The sequence below is a fragment of the Halichoeres trimaculatus genome, unplaced genomic scaffold, assembly GCF_033239565.1.
Source record: "Halichoeres trimaculatus isolate MK-OKI-2021-1 unplaced genomic scaffold, fHalTri1.1 fHalTri1_scaffold_5, whole genome shotgun sequence".
Classification (NCBI taxonomy): Eukaryota; Metazoa; Chordata; class Actinopteri; order Labriformes; family Labridae; genus Halichoeres; species Halichoeres trimaculatus.
Genome location: NW_027437183.1, coordinates 1,762,810 through 1,783,408, shown reverse-complemented (window position 1 = coordinate 1,783,408; position 20,599 = coordinate 1,762,810). Strand labels below are relative to the sequence as shown.

The window sequence follows — 20,599 nt, the reverse complement described above, 5'->3', positions numbered from 1 at the left end:
ATGTTATAGCACCATCTACAGGCCTGGCATTCTAACTACAGCATTTTCAGTCCACCATTGTTTCCATGTAAATAGAATAGAATAGAATAGAAAATACTTTATTTATCCCCGAGGGGAAATTCAGGAGTCACAGCAGCATTTCAGAAAACAAAAGTAAGAAAGAATATAGAAAGTGCAAAAAGGTCCATAAGATATTAGATGACGGCATCCTGTCCACCACTCGTCCACCACTCTCCAGCCCAGCCAGTCTCCACCTCCACAGGGTCCAGGACTGAGCCTCCCCAGCAGTCTGTTCAGTCTCTGTCTCCTGGATCCTGTCTGCTCACAGCAGGCGAAGCTCCTCCAATGTGGGGCCAGCGTCCGATGTCAGCTCCGTCAGCTCGTCCGTGAACAGCACGATGCCGCTGGGTTAGCACAGCTAGCTCGTCCATCCCCCGGAGCTAGATCCCACGTTCCCAACAACGATGGATGGAAGGACAGGTCCACGTCGTCACCTCCCAGCTCACATCTGAGAACCAGCACGTCGTCCTCACCTCCTCCTTCTCAGCTCAAGGGAAATCATCAAGCCCTACTCCAGTTAGCATTGACATGCTACAGGCTGCTAACGGCTAATTTCGCATGTAAACAATGCAGCCATGGTTACATGTAGGATCTCCAGACAAACACAGGAGAAAAGTAGTAAAAATATCACTGAAGCCACAAAAAGTTTGGTGTTCGTGACCGACAATGAACCATACAAAGTAATGATCCACTCCAAATACAAAGATTACGAAAAAGAGACGAAAAAATTACAAGAAACGGACAAAGACGAGAGAGCTGCTGCAACAGGCAGCTGCTAGGGCAGCGCCTAGCAACGGATCAAAGCAGACTTCTTTCAGTGTTTTCACTGTGTTTTAGTTTTAGCTTGCAGATGAAACGTCATGCAAATGGGGCCTCAATCTGTGACATCACTGATTGGTGAGCATCATATACTGGCACAAACCAATTGGAAACATCCTGCTCTGTTCTTTAAAACTTTGCAGGAAAATTCCGGAATCTTCACTTTTGAAATGCTGTGTTCCTGAATGCTTTAACGGCTCTTAAAGAGACAGTAGCTGACATAAATCCAGGTGGTGACTTCCAGCTGTCACTCAAAGAGACCACGGCCCCTGATCAGCTGTTAAGATATTTAGTGGACTCTCAGGGTACTGCATTTTCCTTTAACATAGAGCTGTATGGAGACTGACTCACTGCTAGAGACAGACTCTAGTGGACACACAGGGAACTGCATTTTTTGGCACTTTTGTTTTTGATTTACTGCTTTAATTCAGTTTTTCTCTCTACTTAGTTTTAAAAACTGTTCTTTTACTCAAGTAAACAGTTGTTGACATGTTTTGTCTGAAGTTGTTTGACAGTAACAGCTCTCCTCTGTTTTTAAAACATCATTCACATTATAAAATCCAGCTCATTCCTGAGCTTTATGTCAGAATCTGACCCATCTCTCAGTTTTTATTTGTGTTGAGGACTTCTGGTTGTTGCTGTGATTGTGCGCCACCTGACTCCACTCTGCCTGTTTGTGATGGCTCTGCGCAGCTGTAGCTGTTCAGTATGTTGACTGCATGCTATGGAGGACATGGCATGCTAATATTATTGCCATCAGATGTCCAAGGGCGGGGAAATGCTCTAATCATTTCCTCCCGAGCGCCCCTGAAAGAGGAGCCCAGCCAGAGGGGGGTGGAGGGCGGCTGGACGGGGGGTGAAAACCCCGCCTGGACGGGCTGTTTGGGGGGAACGGTGGGGTGCGGGGAGGGGAGGGCACAGTACAGCATCCGGATCGGAGCGTGATGGTACAGGATGTGTGTGCTTAACTCCATTGAACTAAACTAAATAGGGGAGAGAGCCTTTAATGCGACAATAAGCCGCTTCATTCAGCAGCGGGGCGGACCAGACGCGCAGCTCTGCGCAGCACAAATGACGCGCAGGGGAGGCTGCTCTGTGGCTGCACTTTACAGGTTTCAATCAGTTCAATACATCAGAGGAATGTCCTTCATTTCTGGCCCCAAATGAACTGAAAAAGCCTCCTCCTGCTCCTGATAACAGCAGATGATTTGTCCCCAGGCTGAATGTGCGTAAAAGTATCTGGAACAGGAAACTCTCTTCTCTCTCTCTTTCTCTCTCTCTCTTTGTGTGTGTGTGTGTGTGTGTGTAACAGAGGGGAGGGAGGGAGGGAGAGAGGAATACCCAGCTGGTCCCACTCGCCCTATAATACTCAGCACAACATGCTTTACCTTCAATGAAAGCTGAGACGGGGACGAGTGAGCGCAGCTCCTGAAAGCAGCTCGGATACAAAACCTCAGCTCCTCGCTCTTTGAGCTGCTCACTCCTCCAGCACCTGACCCTGAACACCTTCATCTGGAGCTTTTCTCCTCCACAGACTCTTTCTCTGTGACAGCAGAAACTCGTGGATAAGATTTCCAGCCTGCTCTCGCTGCGGCTGCCGTCAGAGGTGATGGTCTCTCCCTCTCTGACAGACGCTTCCTCTGCAGGTGATGGTGTGACTTTCTCGGAGATAGGAACCACTTTTGGAAACTTCTTTGACTTTATTTCTTCCTGCTGTAACTTCTTCTAACTCCAGCATGGCTCTCTACTCTCGGTTCGTGCTCGTTCTGCTTTACGGATGGAGTTATCTGTGCGTTGGATACTGCGCGATGCTGAAAACAGACAATTTCCCCGAGAGACGGAAGGTGGATTTTACGCACTCGGTGGATAAAAAGCAGCCAGCCAAGGAGGAGCGGGATCTGCTCTCACAGGATACAATGACGGAACACATGCAGATGCTTTATGCAAAGTATAACCGAGCAGGATTCCCATTCAAGGACGGGAACACTGTCCGAAGCTTCAAAGCGCACTGGGGTAGGTCTCCAAACTTTTACGCATCATAAAAACTCGAGATTTTCTGTCTTGGATGGAACATGCATGATTTTTAATTTACATATGAATGTCAGTCTTGTAAGATTTTAATCTCTTAGTGCTCTGAGCTGTGTGGTTAAGTATTTTGTGCGTAATTCTGGCGCATTAAAAACTTTAGCCACTTTATGATGCATTCCAGGGTTTTAGGAACACAGATCTTCTGGTTTCCTTTACGCGCTGGTTTGGTGAGCAGAAACTCAGATCCACCTGTTGATCCAGTCATGGAAATGTCACCAACCTGTTCCCCCCTCTACTCTCAGAGTCCACACAAAAGTTTTCAGATTTTAGACTCAGATAATCCAGACTGATTCCACCCCGAGCTTTTCGGAGCTGCTCATCCTGCAGAACCGGAGAGTTCCCGCTCAGATTGTGGATTTCTTTTTCTGCTTTAATTTGAATTTGCTTAAAAAACTTTTCCAGGAACTTTAAATTTATGTAATCCTAACCCAGGCTGCTCTGCGTTACTGTCACTTCATGTGGGGACTGTTTGGAGTTAGATCAGGCTAAAGTTTGAGGTTATACTGCCTCCTGTCGCCTGCTGGCTGCATAGCACAGAATTTAAAGGGTCAGTTCACCAAATATTTCACCACATGAAAAGTTTACAAAACATGTCATCTTTTTAAAGTGTTTGGAGATTCTGAGACTTTTTTAGAGTTCATTGAGAATAATTCACATTTTTCTTTAGTGTTTGTCTTGAATAACTAATCTCTCAACACAATTATTATAAAGTTGGACCTGGGAATTGAAGAAATGGGACAAATAAAATACATTAAAAAAAAAATAATAAATTATAATTAATATTATAATAACTTTATTGATATAGCACCTTTAAAAACAGCAGTTTGCAAAATGTTTTGACAATAGGGACACAAAATGTATGGTTTTCTTTAAAATAAGAGAAATGTTAAGAGTTTGTCTTGAATAACTCGTTTCTTAACACAATTATTTTTAAGTTGGACCTGGGAATTGAAGTAATGGGACAAATAAAATATAATAAAATAAATAATAATAATAATAATAAGACAATAATTATAATAATAATCATAATAATAAATTAAATAAAAAATAATAATCATAATAATAAATTAAATAATAAAAATCAAAATAAAATTTAAAATAATAATTATATCAATAATAGCTTTTTTGTATAGCACCTTTAAAAACAGCAGTTTACAAAGTGCTTTGACAAAAGACAGGGATACAAAATGTATGGTTTTCTTTAAAACAAGAGAAATGTTTAGTGTTTGTCTGGAATAATCCGTTTCTTAACACAATTATTGTTAAGTTGGACCTGGGAATTGAAGTAATGGGACAAATAAAACAAAATAAAATAAATTTTAAAAATAATAATCATAATATTAAGACAATAATAATCATAACAATCATAATAATAAATTAAATAAAAATAATCATCATAATAATACATTAAATAATAATTATTATCAAAATTATAATTTAGATAGTAATAGTAATAACAATAATAACAAGTCATTGAAACAAGGACAATACAAGAACCATGCAACATAAAATGAGACCATGAGGACTGACATAAAGGCTAAAAAACACATATAATCATTAAGGAAAAGAGAGAAGGCAATAAAAGGCAATTAAAACCAAAAAGCAGGACATCAAATATGAAGAGATTAAGTTATAATGATAAATAATAATAATAATTGTAGCTGCCCTCGGCATCAACACAGCGTAGAGTTCGACTGGTGTTCAATCATCCTTTTTTTTCACACCATGAAACTAAACAACATGCGCAATATCACAATCAAATGATATAAAAAAAATGTAAAAACAACTCAATTTATTTTTACAAAAGTTAAAACACCAACCAGTTTTCAATTAACAAATATAAATATACAAAACAAATAAAATTACCTTGCTGCGCCTGCCAAGAGTGCAAAGTCGACATGCAACAGGTAATCGTTTCTTTGTAACTACAAAATACAATATGATAAATACAATGGTGGTCATTTACAATAATAAATATTATAATAACTATAATAATAAAGCAAAGTTAAATTAGAATAACACACATGAGTTAACGATTAAAATAAATAAAAGGCCCAAACAGTACCAATGACAGGATTAAAAGTGAAACAAAGGTCAGTCACAGATAAAATCTAAATAAAAGTAATTTACTATATTAATTTGTTAACATAACATACAAGAAGTGAATAACAGAGGATGAACTTAAAGTAGTGTGAGGTAAAAGTTAAGAGAAAGACTAAAAATACAGTAGAGCCAAAATAATATACAGATGAAAGATAAAAGACAGTATTACATAAAAGCCAGTTTGTAAAAGTGAGTTTTTAAAAGTGAAGTGGGGGTGGAAGAGTAGGGAATTTTGAACGCAGCATTACAAGTTTGTATACTGAGAAATAAAAATGTTAAACTGAAAAACTTTTAGGTTTATTATTAAACAAATTAATGTTTGTTACCACATAAACACACAAAAGAACCAAAAATTGGTACCGTTAAGTACCGGTACCAACTGTCATGTAAAAGGTTCCCATCCCTGACCAGTAGTTTAAACTTTAAGGATACATCAGCTCTCTGGTTGCTACACCGCACACATCTTGGATGATCTGCTCATGACTTGTGTCAGCAGAAGTTTCTGGAAGCTCAGAGGAAGTGATGAAGGTTTCCCGTTAACCGTCTCCTCTGTCCACAGGAACGATAAACAGGAAGCAGCTGCAGATCTTCAACCTGACGTCCCTGACGAAGTCCGAGGACGTCCTCTCAGCCACGCTCCATTACTACATCGGAGACCTCCAGAACAGCTCGCAGAGCCGCCACGGCCCGCGCCGGCACAGCCACATCCACATGGTCATCTGGAGCTTCGCCTCCGTGGACAACAGGACCAGGACTCTGGGACACTTCCGGATCAACGTGTCCACTCTGTACAGGGACTTCATCTCCTGGCAGTGGAAGGACGTCACCCGCGTGGTGAACCAGGCCAAAAACCACGACCAGCTCCTGATCGGAATCGACGTGGTCTCGCAGGGACCCCGGCCCTGGAAGCAGCTGCTGTCAGACCGCTCGCCGTACATCCTCGTCTACGCCAACGACTCTGCCATCTCAGAACCGGAGAGCGTGGTGGCGACCCTGCAGAGACACCACCTGGTGGGAGGGGAGAGCTTCCACAAACCGGGGCTGCGAGAGCGGAACGGCACCAAGCACGAGCCACCGAAACCCAGACACAAGCGTTCGGTGAACGTTCTGCTGCCGCTGCAGAACAACGAACTCCCCGGGCCCGAGTATCCGTACGAGACGACCGGGTGGGACGAGACGAGTCCGTACGAACCTTTAGAGAAGAAGCCGGCGCGTCGGCCTCGTAAAAAGACTCGTAAGAATCAGCGGCACAAGATGCCTCTGCTGCAGTTCGACGAGCAGACGATTAACAAGGAGCGGAAGAAGCAGTGGAACGAGCCCAGGAACTGCGCCCGACGGTACCTGAAGGTGGACTTTGCCGACATCGGATGGAGCGAATGGATTATATCACCAAAGTCGTTTGACGCCTACTACTGCTCAGGATCCTGCCAGTTCCCCATGCCCAAGGTGAGACTGAGAATTACTTATTTAAACAGTGGAAATGGTGTCTTTATGTTGGTCTAGCTCAAGGGTCTTCAACCTGTGGCTCCAGAGCCTCATGTTGCTCTTTGACTCCTTTGCAGTGGCTCCTTGTAGCTTTGAAAAATATTATTGAAATAAAGATTTTTTTTTTTTTTTGAACATTTTGTTGGACTGAACTTAGATCACCTCTTGCAATAAAGCTTTTGTTTAAAAAAAAAAAAAAAAGTAAATATCTTGAATTTCAATTTTTTGACATTCTTTCAAATTATGAAAAAAAAACTATATTTTTCTAAGTTTTTGAAAATTTTTGAAACTTTAACAAATTTATTTTTTATTTTAAAAAAATTTGCAAATCATTTAAATTCCACTTTTTGGGGAAAAAGATCATTTTTTGTGAGAATTAAGCAAATTTTTGAATTTACATTTTTTTTTGCATAGATTGAAATTTAAAGAAAATCAAAATTTTGGCAAACTTTGAAAATTCTTGGAATATTTTCTAATTTTTTTCTGAAAAATGTCTAAACTCATATATTTTGCACTTTTCCCGTCTTTATTTAAAAACAAAATATTCATTTATTTTCTTATTTTACTCATTTCTACATTCTATAGTTTTTATTGTGAAGATAAAGTAGATTTTGTGGCTCCTGAATGATTTTAATCCAGGTGAGCTGAGGAAAAATGGCTCCTATGAAAGTAAAGGTTGCAGACCCCTGGTCTAGCTGTACCAGAAATCAGTCTTCTGACACTTCAGCAGAAGTTAAAAGTTCCCAGAAAGTTGAGGATAATCCTCTTCACACTATGAGTGTTTTACTTCCTGTGCCTAAATTTTGTTTGAAGAGGTTTAAAAGGCCTTTTCCTCTTGTTTGATACAAACCCTCACATCGTCTTGAGTTCAAACATTTTCTAACAGTGCTTTTCTTCATTGAAATGATGCAAACAGTGTTATTTTATAGGTAGGGGGCCATGGAGGGTGAGCATGTGGTTATGCCAATCAGAATCCTGACAGGGTGAGCCATGGACCCTCAACTCAAAGAGCATATACAGAAGTTCACCTTACATTTCCCTGATGATTTCCTGGTTACCTTCAAAGACATGAACAGTTTGACAAAGCATATTGATTAACAGTTGATTCATCCTACAGGAAAATTTTACAGTACCTCCATTTTCCTTGTGGTATGACTCCAAAGGTGTCTTCTTCTGATGGCTGAAGTGACTTTGTAGAGCAGTGTTTTTTAAGGGCTTGCTGCTTGGGACCATGGCATTATTGGATAGCTTTTCACCACACACCAAACACACCGGTGTCACTGCATCCTGGGGAAAGTAAATCTGAATGACAGACAGCTTTCCCCGTACAGCTTTGAGTTCACCATCTTTGCTTTCCTTGACGACCTCCCATACTAGAGCCTTCATTAGGCCTTGTTCGGAGTTCCAACTTTTTCTTTCCAACAATTTCTCCACGACTGTCTAGGCCACAGGTGTCAAAGCCGTACCATGGGGTCTGAGAGGCTGCAGGTTGTCTTTCCAACCAAAAACTCCACCAGTTGATTTCACTGATAAGTCCCTGCTCCCTGCTTGAAGATGAGGTAATCAGTGAAATCAGCTGGTGGAGTTTGTGGTTGGAACGAAAATTTTGTAGAAAAATTAAGTGAAACTGGATTACTTCCGTGGCACACCTTACAGTATCTCTGGTTGAAAAACACTGTTGTAGAGATCACCAGCTCTGTGGTTGGTGTGTCTGGATTGCAGGACAGGGTGTCTCTGCACTACCAGTGTCTGAGAGGAAATTATTTCTACAGTAGAGTGATCGCATGATCTATGATCAGGTTGTTCTTGGTGTCTCTTGAGCATTTTTATTGAGCAGGTTGCACTTTATACACTATATACACTATTTAACTCAAATGTTCATACATTTTTTTTACATTTTGTTGATGCATTTGTTTCTTTCTACTTATTTTTAACTCTCGTTTATTTGTGAAATGTTGATGCTTAGAGTTTGCTTATTTATGTCAAACAGAGGGTTTGGTTTAGAAGAAAAAACTGAGTTCCTTGTATTCTTTTTAGGAAAGATTTGGTGAAAAAAGGGATTCTGGTTGTAGAATGAGCCACAGTTATTAGTAGGGTTGTCCTGATCTGGTATAGGCTATTTTTGGAGGATCTGATAGCATCTGTTTCGTTACGTGATTGGGACTGATCCAGTTTTCACGTGTTTTCAACACCGTCACACTTTACGGCTGCTGTAAATCAAACCATGTTGCAAACATGTCACTGTGTGGGACGGCTTCTCTTTGGAAAGCAACGATAGTAAAACAGCGTCTACAACATTTGTAAAGTGAGTGTTCCTCCATGAGGTACCAACAGGGATCACCTTAGTACAATGATACAGTGGTTAGGTATCGGTATCAGATCAGTATCTGCAAAACATATCATGAAAAAAACAAATCAAAAGTCATAAAATCTGTATTGGGACGTCTCTAGTTGTTAGATCATTGGGGAGCGTTCCATTCTGCTTTGATCTGATGCATTGTGACGTCTTTTTGTTCTGTTCTCACTGGTACGATAAGTTGTGTGGTCACGTTGTTCAACCGTTTCTTTGAGATTGTCCAACCAGTTGCTGTTGTTCTGGGTTTTGATCAGACAATCAAGTCCCAAGCGAGTAGCAAGTCATTTGGTCCAAGTCTCAAGTTTTTCTGCTGTGTGCAAGTCAAGTCAAGTCGAGTCACGAGTTTACCTTATCTTCCTAAAGTCAACGTCAAAAACTGCCGTCAGATGAGTCTGCAGCTCTGCATGGATTAAACCATATATTGTAATATTATAATTAGGGCTGTCATTTTAACGCGTTAATTAGATTAATTAATTACACCGCATATTAACATGTTATAAAAATAAACGCAGATTAATCTGGATCCAAACCCGTGGGGCGTTCAAAGACGCACTTATTTTCAAATGTCTGGCATTTACAAACCGTTTGTCCTACATGGAAAAAGTGGTGTTCTCGTCAGATTTTCAAATTTCCGACGGTCCCTGAATGTATCACACGTGAAAAAAACAGAGGGAGGGAAGCGAGAGTGATTTGTGACTGCCTTCCACATCTCGTTTATTCACACGTCCTTTTTGAAAATCTGCAGAAAATCAACTGTTTGCTCAATTCAATAAAAAACAGATAATTTTACACTCTTAACTGCATCAAACAAGCCCTGAATGATTGATAAATGTCCTATACTTAAATCTAAAGAATTCTTTGAAAATTTCCTTCCATCTTCCTGGTGTCATGTTTCAGCTTGGGGCTGCTCTGCACCAATCAGCAACAGTTTGTGTGTTCAGAGCATGTTAAACTGAGAATACTTCACTTTTCTTTGATCCAAGACTTGAATTTAGTGTTTTGTACATAGTTCCTCACAGTTTTTAGCCTTTAGCCCTGGTTCTCCTGACCTCATAGAAGTATAGAAGTTCATATTGCAGTGAAAATCGAGTCCACATCGAGTAAAAGTAAAAACCGTCCTAAAAATCAAATCAGCTTATCTTAGGTGCAGGAATGCGTAGATTTTGTAAAGATAGAACCATAAAACTTTTTTCATGTGTTCCTTATGCCTCAGGGTACCTAAAAATGTGTTGTAAATATTCCCAATTCCCAATTCAAATTCTTTATTTTCGGACCTTAAGCAGATATGAGATTAAATTGCGATTAATTAGATTAATTAATTACAAATCCTGTAATTAATTAGATTAATTTTTTTAATCGCCTGACAGCACTAATTATAATGGAGAGATATGATTATACTTTAATATGTAATTTAATATATTTATCATCAGGCACTAATTTAGCTGCCTATAGTGCCTGGCCGCGTGCATTTGTTTAGCTGGCAGAGAGTCCTTTCTCCAGCTTCCTAAAGAATAACAGTGGACTAAATGCAGCTATAGCTGGAGGAAAAACTTATTGGAGGCTAAATGAGAAGGAATAAAAGTTTCTCGATGGAGATTATTGATACGGTCACAGAGGCTACAGTCGCTCATATCAACACTTCTAACAGTGTTAGCTTGGTTTCACTTCCTTAGCTTAGTGAGCAGTCTTTAAACAGTGGATAAAGTTGGACGTTGTTTCCTTTTTTTCCTTTATTTTAGCATAGCATATCTTGCATTGTGCGTTCCTCCTTTTTCCATTGGGGCAGAAGTTTTTAAACGCAAACTGCTCGACTTTTGGAGCAGCACAACTGGCTACAGTCGAGGGCCATTATTAGCTAACAACCATTCTGCGTTGTGTGTGCCCACTGGCTGCTTGTGGTCTCGCAACACGTCTGTCTCCAATCAATCAATCAATCAATAAAAGTGTGAAGGCGAACTTGCTACGAGTCGTCCAACTCAGCTTGTCTCAAGTCAAGTCGAGTTGCAAGTCGTCAAATTTGCGACTCGAGTTCAATTGTCTATTTTGACCATTTACCATGACTCTTTTCCATTTTTTGAGGTCTTGTTTTGTTTTTAACAGTTTGATTCCATTTCACTTCGAATTGGTTTGACGTGACGAACCAGAATCTAACATTTCACACAGTCAGGTGTTTTGTAAGAAAGCCAGGTACATTTCTGAAGCTCTGTTTTGGAAACATGTCTCTGACTGAAGCTTTCTCCTCCAGCCTGCATGGTTCACATTATGTAAATGAAACCAGCTATCAGTGGATCTGGATTCAGCTCTCTCAGAAGTCCCTGAATCTTTCTGTCTCACATTAGAGACGAGAAACGTACCCAGAGTCTGCCGTCTGTTTGGATCTGTAGCAAAGCCACAGTTTTTCCTGCTCCTCCAGGTTTTCCTCTACAGCTCACCTTCATCGAACCGAAGCTACAGCTGAGGATTAAACTAAGGAGCAGTCTGACTCACATATTTTGAGAAGCAGGTGGAAAACTTCAACATCCAACATCAATAAAACTTTACGAGCGTGCTCAGAGTAAATGAACCCAGAGCTGGGTTAATTCGTGCCAGCTCCAGCTCCTCGTCTCGTTCAGGTCGATGCTTTAGAGACAGGAGAGGAAACAAAGAGAGATCTGCTTCCTGATCTGAAACACCGGCTCCCCTCAGCTCGCGGCCCCGCCGACCAGATAACATCACAGGTATTTAAAACATGGCGGGAATGCTCCAGATCCATCCACTTAATTCATTAGCTGGCAGTCTCCCGTCTTTGTAGTGGACATGATTAGTCCCAGGAGTGGAGCCTGAGGCGTAGAGCAGCCTCCTCCCGCTCCTCTGATGATCCTCCTCCTCCTTTGTCAGGCCAGAGCTTCAGGAGATGTTAAACCTCTGGTTTAAAGCTGTCTGTGCGGGAACAGTCCTGTCACTCAGGTACTGAGGCGTGAAACAGCTGATCAGGTGTGAGCCGGGGAGATCCCTGCAGCTGGACGCTCTGCAGGATTCATGCTTTAAAGCCACTTTAACGTTAAAAAAGTGAGATTATCAGAAGTATCGAAGAAAAAAAATATTTTATTCAAGTATTTTTAAGAAGTTGAAACATTTAAATTTGAATCTGAATCTCTGTGACTCCTCTTAAACTTCTTGTTCCCTGTTTTTCTCATTGATCTTCCAGCTATGTAAGCTTGATTCTGATTGGTTCAAACCTCTTGATAGTGGTTATTTACATAATGAACATGAGCGATGCCAGAGACTTACTGTTCACATTGTGTCTAATCAATCCGGATAAGAGAGCTCAGAGAGTTTAGCTTTTATTTGTTGACACCGTAGGTGGAAAGGTGAGGTTAAACTGTGGTTCAGATGAGTCGTACTAGACCCAGATCTGGTGGAAGTTAGTGTTGATTATTAGCAAGAACCTCACGATACAATACGTATCACGATACTTGGGTGATGATAATGTCACGAAATCACAATATTGTGATATTCTACCCAGTTAACTTTTAGATTGAAAACAGCTTTTCTATTTTATTGTGCTTGAAAGAAGTCAGAAGCAGTGTTTCATACAAACACTTAACTTGTAAACATTAAGTGCATCAGGTTTTTCACTTAAACTACTGTGACATCAAACTAAAGTTGCTAACAAAAGATTGGGTGAAAATGATAAATGTCACTTGTTGTAATCAGTGTTGCTCATAAGAAATCTAATATTGCGCAAAACATGACTATGATTAGGGTCCTCGGCCTTGGGCTGAAGGCACCTTCCAGCAGTGCCTTCAGCAATTGGCTGAGGACACTATTGTATTCTGTCCGTTTCTTTCTTATTATTCCACACTCACCAAAATCGGTACACACCCCACAATCGCGAAAAAATTACATATGATACCAAACATGACCCCCCCAACAACCCATAATATTCTCTCTAATGCCAAAAAAGCTTTTTAAAACACTTGTTAACGGCCCTAACAGGGGCTAGGAATGTTGAAGAGAGATGAAACAAACGCCAAAATGTTCGTCTCATTGAGATGCACAAAAAAAAGGTATGGGTGTTTTTTTGCGTATTTCAAACAGGAAGCCGGCAATTTGCCTTTCAAAATAAGACTTCACTGCATTTTTATCCTTTCTGCAAAAATTACCCCCTCTGAAACCACAAGTCGTATCAGCTTGAAATTGGCTCACATGACAGACTTGACCCTGCTCTACAAAATTTATGAAGGAAGTTGTCATTTCGGACCCGGTTTTCAAATGGCAAGCCTTCAAAGTCGGTGAACACTCTCAGCTCCCTCCATGTTAACAGATGGCAGAGCAGCCTTCTGTGCTGCATTTGTGCCTCTAGACAAAAAAGTAAAAGTTGTACAGCTTTAAAAATGACATGAATGGATTCCTGACTTAGTTTCATACAAAAATATCCAATTTTTACACTGATTAGGTCAAGTTTCCAGCCTATGTGACGAGTTCTTTGTAACCCTTTTGAAATTTGATCCTCCCTCTGGGCTGCTGCAGTTCTGTGATGAAGTCACACTGATTAGGAGTTCCGTGATGATGTCACAGTGATTAGGAGTTCCGTGCAGCTGGTCATGTGACTCAGCAGAGGAAATGATACATGGTATCAACTGTTATAGCACAAAGAGGGACAGAAAGGGATGAAACTCTGACAGTGGAGGGAAAACAGGTATGACAGACCGGGAAGAGCATCAAAACTCATCCAACACTGCTTCCACCTTTTTTTAGACCAACTGCTGAATATTGTGCCATCTATCAGCACCTAGCTGCACCAGCAGTCTTAGCTCTGCAATAGTTGTGTGATCATATCACAAACTCATTTGGGGTTCAGTGCAGCTGCTCATGTGACTAACTAAAGCTTTGTTTTTCACGCACACACATTATAAACATATTATATATATATATATCACATAATTTTTTTTTGACTAATTATAACCTAAGTGTGATGATGATGAAATTTGCATAGTCTGAGTTATATATGGACGTAATTTCCATGACATCACCTGTTTGTTAATAATTAATAAGTTATAATACCACCTCTGTTCAGTGGGTGCTGACAGAGAAATGATCTATTCAGACTGAAATCTTGTTCTGAACCAGGCTGTTATTTCTGCTGTAAAGATCAGCTCTTTGATCTTTAATGATGTTCCTGCACACAGCCTCTAGTGGACACTCCAGGAACTGCAGCAATTAACACTTTAGCTCTGGCTTCTTATTTGTAGATCAGAGGTTTCTGTTGGGTTGTGCATCCTATAAAATCAAATCATCCTCTGATTTTCTCCTGGCTGACACTTTTTGCGTCAAACGTTGCATTTTTTTTTTAATTTGTAGAGTTAATTATATGAAAATATCACCATGAAAAAAACGAACTTTTTTGTCCCCTTTTGAATGAAACAGAGTAGAGAGTCTTTCATCCAATGAACTCGTTGCTTCTGAACTTTTCCAATCAAACACTTTCTGATCCTTTGTTTCGTGTCCCTCGCTCCAGGCCCTGAAGCCGTCTAACCACGCCACCATCCAGAGCATCGTGCGGGCGGTGGGCGTCGTCCCGGGCATCCCTGAGCCGTGCTGCGTCCCGGAGAAGATGTCGTCCCTCAGCATCCTCTTCTTCGACGAGGACAAGAACGTGGTGCTGAAGGTGTACCCCAACATGACGGTGGACTCCTGCGCCTGCAGATAGTTTTCACCCCGTCAGACGTCAGACAGAAACCATCAGACAGAAACCATCAGACCCTCTCCTCTGGCTCCTTTAGCCGCTCATGTATTCACTCACTGTCACGCTCTGGAGGAGAGAGCGCCCCCTGCTGTTCCAGGTAGAAGAAGAGACTGCTGTTCATGTGGAGGGACGGGTTGAAGCAAACACACCTGGGATGGACAGTCAAACGTATACACCACTGTTCCTCTCCCACCCTGCTGAGTTATCAGTCGGACACCGCAGGGTGAACACGCCCACAGACTCTCGCCAACACGCCGACCGAGGCTCAAAGAGACAAACGAGGAGGAGGAGAAGTCGCCTGATCAGGAGAACTGTCCTCGCTCCTCCTCAGCTCTCCTCGGTCCTCACAGTCAGGCTCACCGTGCATGGTTTTTGTTACTCTGTGTTTGTATTTATGTCTGAACTATCACTGTGTTACTCACTATACCAGACCTTAATGTATAACTATCGGCTTGGCTGCTATTCAGAGATTTATTCGATTCCAAAGACAGACGTGGGCGGTACGTTAGACAGGCACGCGACTGCTCTGTCTTTGTACAGGAACCACATCCACAGAGTTTATGATGTGCAGAAGAGTAAGCTACTTTCAGGACAGTTTGTCAGGACAGCCACTGAACATTTTAGGAATCTACATCTGGGAAGTTAAAGGGATTAACGAAAAGAGAAACTGTGATGTATAAAAAAAAAGTGTTAAAGCCTCTCAAATCCATTATCAGACCACGATACAAACTTCACACACCCATATGTTGAGGAAATCCCTGAATCTGCTCTCACATAATGATCCTCAGGCTGGTTCATGAGATTTTACTGACTACTTCTTTGCGTGGACAGTCTCAAAAGTGACATATTTAAAACCAAGAACCCAGTACGTATTTTTGACTTGTTACAAAGCAGACAAACACTCACCGGCCACTTTATTAGGTAGACTTTGCTAGTCCCGGGTTGGACCCCCTTTTTCCTTCAGAACTGCCTTAATCCTTGGTGTCATAGATTCAACAAGGTCCTGGAAACACTCCTCAGAGAGTTTGCTCCATATTGACATGATAGCATCACACAGTTGCTGCAGATTTGTCGTCTGAACATCCATGATGAGAATCTCCCGTTCTACCACATCCCAAAGGTGCTCTATTGGATTGAGATCTGGGGACTGTGGAGGACATTTGAGTACAGGGAACTCATTGTCATGTTGAAGAAAGCAGTCTGAGATGATTCCAGCTTTATGACATGGAGCGTTATCCTGCTGGAAGTAGCCATCAGAAGATGGGTACACTGTGCTCATAAAGGGATGGACATGGTCAGCAACCTGTATTTTTTTTTCTTTTTTTTTTCTTTTTTTCTTTTTTCTCTTTTTTCTTCTTTTTTCCTTTTTCTTTCTTTCTTTTTTTTTTTTTCCTTTTTTTCTCTTTTTTTTTTTCTTTTTTTTCTTTTTTTTTCCTTTTTTTTCTGTGGACTTTAAACCATGCTCAGTTGGTACTAAGGGGCCCAAAGTGAGCCAAGAAAATCTCCCCCACACCATTACACCAGCAGCAGCAGCCTGAACCGTTGATACAAGGCAGGATGGATCCATGCTTTCATGTTGTTGAGGCCAAATTCTGACCCTACCATCTGAATGTGGAGCAGAAATCCAGACTCATCAGACCAGGCAACGTTTCTCCAATCTTCTATTGTCCAGTTTTGGTGTTGCTGTGTGAATTGTAGCCTCAGTTTCCTGTTCTTAGCTGACAGGAGGGTCACCCGGTGTGGTCTTCTGCTGCTGTAGCCCATCTGCCTCAAGGTTGGACGTGTTGTGTGTTCAGAGATGCTCTTCTGCAGACCTCGGTTGTAACCAGTGGTTATTTGAGTTACTGTTTCCTTTCTATCAGCTCCAACCAGTCTGTCCATTCTCCTCTGACCTCTGGCATCAACAAGGCATTTTGTCCCACAGAACTGCCGCTCACTGGATATTTCCTCTTTTTGGGACCATTCTCTGTAAACCCTAGAGATGGTTGTGGGTTAAAATTCCAGTAGATCAGCAGTTTCTGAAATACTCAGACCAACAACCATGCTACGTTCAAAGTCCCTTAAATCACCTTTCTGCCTCATTCTGATGCTCGCTTTGAACTGCAGCAGATCCTCTTCACCATGTCTACATGCCTAAATGCATTGAGTTGCTGCCATGTGATTGGCTGATTAGAAATCTGTGTTAACAAGCAGTTGGACAGGTCTGCCTAATAAAGTGGCTGGTGAGTGTAAATCACGCCCCTAATTATGCAAAAACGTAACCTTAGTAACATCAAATCAAAATGATTATTAGGACTAAAGTTAGTTTTAGAAACTCATATTTCTGCTGTAAAAATCAGATTTTTAAATAGGTGTGTATTTGGCTCTTGGGCTTTTGGAGCCAGCCTCTAGTGGACACTCAAAGAACTGCAGTCATAAGCACTTCTGCAACAACTACTTTCCTAAAGACTGGAGGCTGCTACGTAGGCTTAAATACCTTTCTTCTTATGTTTTCTGTGACACCTTTGACCATTAAAATAAAATTTGAAGGAAGCAGCAAAGAGATGCGACGTACGTTACCACTTTGCAACCATCACCTTAGCCTTATGTGACAGATACCAAAAATAAAGAGCTATGCATAAAATCTTTAAATATCAGGAAGGGCTTGTTTTTATTCCCTATGTGCCTTTAATATCATTGCAGAGACTAAGTTTGTCACACGTGGCTTATATCAGGTAAATAGTGACACCTGGAGGAACAGCAGACGTGCATTAGCGTCAGAGTTCAAAAACCAAATATCCATCACAGCAAATATAAAAACAATCTTTTTCATCAAAGACTTGGGTTAAAAACAGGTTTTCATGGTACACAGAGTCTCTGATACGTGGTGGAGTTTCTTCTCAACGATAATTCAGAAAAGTCACTATTTTGATGATCCAGAGGCTTTTATTTTGTGGTGATAACTATGAGCAGATGTTATAACGTTTTATATGCAGGGTGGAGAGGCTTCCTCCGCTCGTTTTGGAGGCTTTAGCTTTGGCTGCATTTGAGACTCGATCCATTCCCCAACTTCACTGATGTGTTTGGAGTGCAAGAATCAAAGACAGTATGAAATATATCAGCTAACTTGTAAATTTAATGCTGTAGGTAAAAAGGAAACGCTTGTACAATAAGCTTCATAAAATATATTTGTATATGGAAATGACCTTTAACGTGCATCTATTTATTTTCTGTATGTTGCATATCTTGTGGAGGCGCGGTCTGGGAACGGGGGAGCGCAGCTCGGACACATCGATGGTTTTTGTATCTGTGATGGACTTTGATCACTACTGATGTGGAAGGTTGCCCCCTCTGAGCTCAGACCGTCCTCACACAGCATTCAAAGAAATGAATAAAAGTATGCAGATTGAGCTCGACGTTTGTGGTTTTTCTCTCACTCTCATCAAAGTAATTTATTTTTTCTTATCCTGTAATAAGTTTTTTTTGGAGGTCTGGTTCCGTTCTGGGAGCTCCCTGCCCTTCCAAGTGCCTATGTAGACCGTCAAAACCTGATGCTGGACTCAGTGGAGCTGAGCTGCTCTTTTGTAGCCATATAGACAAATAAGATGCTAACAGAAGCTAAATTGTTAGCCACATTTTTAACTAATATGATACTAATAGATGCTAATATGTAAGCCATATTGTTCACAAATATAATGCGAATAAAGGTTAATATGTTTGCCATATTATTGACAAATATGATGTTAACTGAAGCTAAAATTTTAGCCATGTTAACTAGTATAATGCTAACTAAAGGAAAAAAAACACACAAATCACTCAAGCTAATGTGTTATCCAATCCATATAGTTTACCAAAAAAAAGCTAACAAAATCAAAAATCTCAGCCACGTCTTTTACCAATGTGTTGCTAACTAAAGCTAATGTGTTAGCTACATTGTTTACTAATATAAAGCTAACAAAAGCAAAAAAAACTTTAGCCATATCATTTACCAATATGTTGCTAACTGAAGCTAATGTGTAAGCCCTCCTGTTAACCAATGTAATACTATTAGAAGTGTAAATTTTAGCCATATTGTTTTTCCAATATCATGCTAACAGACGTTAAAATTTTAGCCACGTTAACTAAAAAAGCGCCAACTAAAATTATAGCCACATTCTTTATAAATATGGTTTTAACTAAAGCTAATGTGTTACCAATATTGTTTAGCATAATAAAGCTAAAAAAAAGCAGAAAAATAGCTACATCATTGACCAATATGTCGCTAGCTTAAGCTTATGTGTTAGCCACACTGCTTACCAATATAATGCTATCATATGCTAAAATTTCACCCCTTTTTTTTTTACCAAAATGTTTCTAACTGAAGCTAATGTATTAGCTTCATTGTTTACCAATATAAAGCTAAAAAAAGCAGGGAAAAAAATAGCCATATCAGTTACTAATATCATGCTAACTGAAGCTAATGTGTAAGCCACACTGTTTACCAATGTAATACTCTTAAAAGTGTAAATTTTAGCCATATTGTTTACCAATACCATTCTGACCGACTTAAAAATTTTCACCATGCTAACAAGTAAATTGCTAACTAACGCTAAAATTTTTGCCACATTCTTTACCAACATGTTTCTAATTGAAGCTAATGTGTTATCTGTACCATTTACCCATATTAAACTAAAAAATAAAGAAATTTAGCAACATCATTGACTAATATGTTGTCAACTGAAGCTAATGTTTTAGCCGCACTGTTTACTAATATAACGCCACAGATGCTAAAATTTCAGCCACATTTCCTTACCAATTTGTTTTTAACTGAAGCTAATGTGTTGGCTAGATTGTTTACCAATATAAAGGTAACAAAAGCAAAAAAAATGTAGCCATATCATTTAACAAAATGTTGCTAACTGAAGCTTAAGTGTAAGCCACACTGTGTACCAATGTGATACTTTTAAAAGTGTAAATTTAAGCCACATTGTTTACCAAAATCACGCTAACAGAAGTCAAAATTTTGGCCACGTTAACCAGTACAATGCTAACTAAAGATAAAATTTTAGCCATATTTATTACCAACACATTTCTAATTAAAGCTAACATGTTATTTACAGTGTTTACCAATATAAAGCTAAATTTTGTATTAGAAAATAAAATAAATTTTATTTAATAAAAATCAAACATTTTAGCCACATCATTTACCAATATATTCCCAACTGAAGCTAATGTGTTAGCTACATTGTTTACCACTATAATGCTAACAAAAGCAAAAAAATGTAGCCTTATCATTTACCAATATTTTGCTAACTGAAGCTAATGTGTAAGCCCCACTGTTTACCAATATAATGCTGTTAGAAGTGTAAATTTTAGCCACATTGTTTACCAATATCATGGTAACAGAGCTAAAATGTTTAGCCCGTTGTTAACCAGTACAATGCTATCAGAAGCTACAATTTTAGCCATGTTCTTTATCAACATGTTTCTAACTGAAGCTAATGTGTTAACCACGTTAACAACTCTCATGCTAACAGATGCCAAAATTTCATACACGTTGTTTACTAATATGCTGCTAACTATGAAGCTAATGTGTAAGCCACATTATCTACCCATATAATGCTATTAGAAGCTTACATTTTAGCCAAATTGTTCACAAATATGTTGGCAACAAAAAATATTTTGTCAGCCATGTCAAATTGTCAAATAATATTATGCTCACAGAAACGAGTATTACTATTACACTCAGATTGTTCACCAATGTTGCTTTTGTGTTCGCTACTTTGTTTACAACTTAAATGCTAAAAGAAGCTTAAATCTTAGCAATATTGTTAACCAATGTGTTGCTAACTGAAGCTAATGTCTTAGCCACAATCTTTACCGATACAATGCCAATCGATCCAAAAAGTTGATATGCTAAAAGGAGCTATAATGTTAGCCAGATTGCTCATAAATATGATGCTAACAGAAGCTGATATGTTAGCGAGATTGTTCAACAATTT

The 20,599-nt window shown here is 39.9% G+C and overlaps 1 protein-coding gene across 1 annotated transcript; it reads left to right on the top strand.

Annotated features, from left to right (window-relative positions):
* Window positions 1-2,600: 2,600 nt before the first annotated feature.
* Window positions 2,601-14,808, top strand: bmp3 (bone morphogenetic protein 3). Its single transcript, XM_074670977.1, has 3 exons — window positions 2,601-2,892; window positions 5,630-6,516; window positions 14,412-14,808. The coding sequence occupies exons 1-3, from the start codon at window positions 2,616-2,618 to the stop codon at window positions 14,601-14,603; spliced, it is 1,356 nt and encodes a 451-aa protein (XP_074527078.1). The 5' UTR covers window positions 2,601-2,615; the 3' UTR covers window positions 14,604-14,808.
* The last annotated feature ends 5,791 nt before the right edge of the window (window positions 14,809-20,599 follow it).

Excerpts from the sequence above, each read along its gene's own strand:
- bmp3 (XM_074670977.1), top strand. The coding sequence starts at position 2,616 with ATGGCTCTCTACTCTCGGTTCGTGCTCGTTCTGCTTTACGGATGGAGT. Across the intron at positions 2,893-5,629 it reads AAGCTTCAAAGCGCACTGGG|GAACGATAAACAGGAAGCAG; the intron begins GTAGGTCTCCAA and ends CTCTGTCCACAG. Across the intron at positions 6,517-14,411 it reads GCCAGTTCCCCATGCCCAAG|GCCCTGAAGCCGTCTAACCA; the intron begins GTGAGACTGAGA and ends CCCTCGCTCCAG.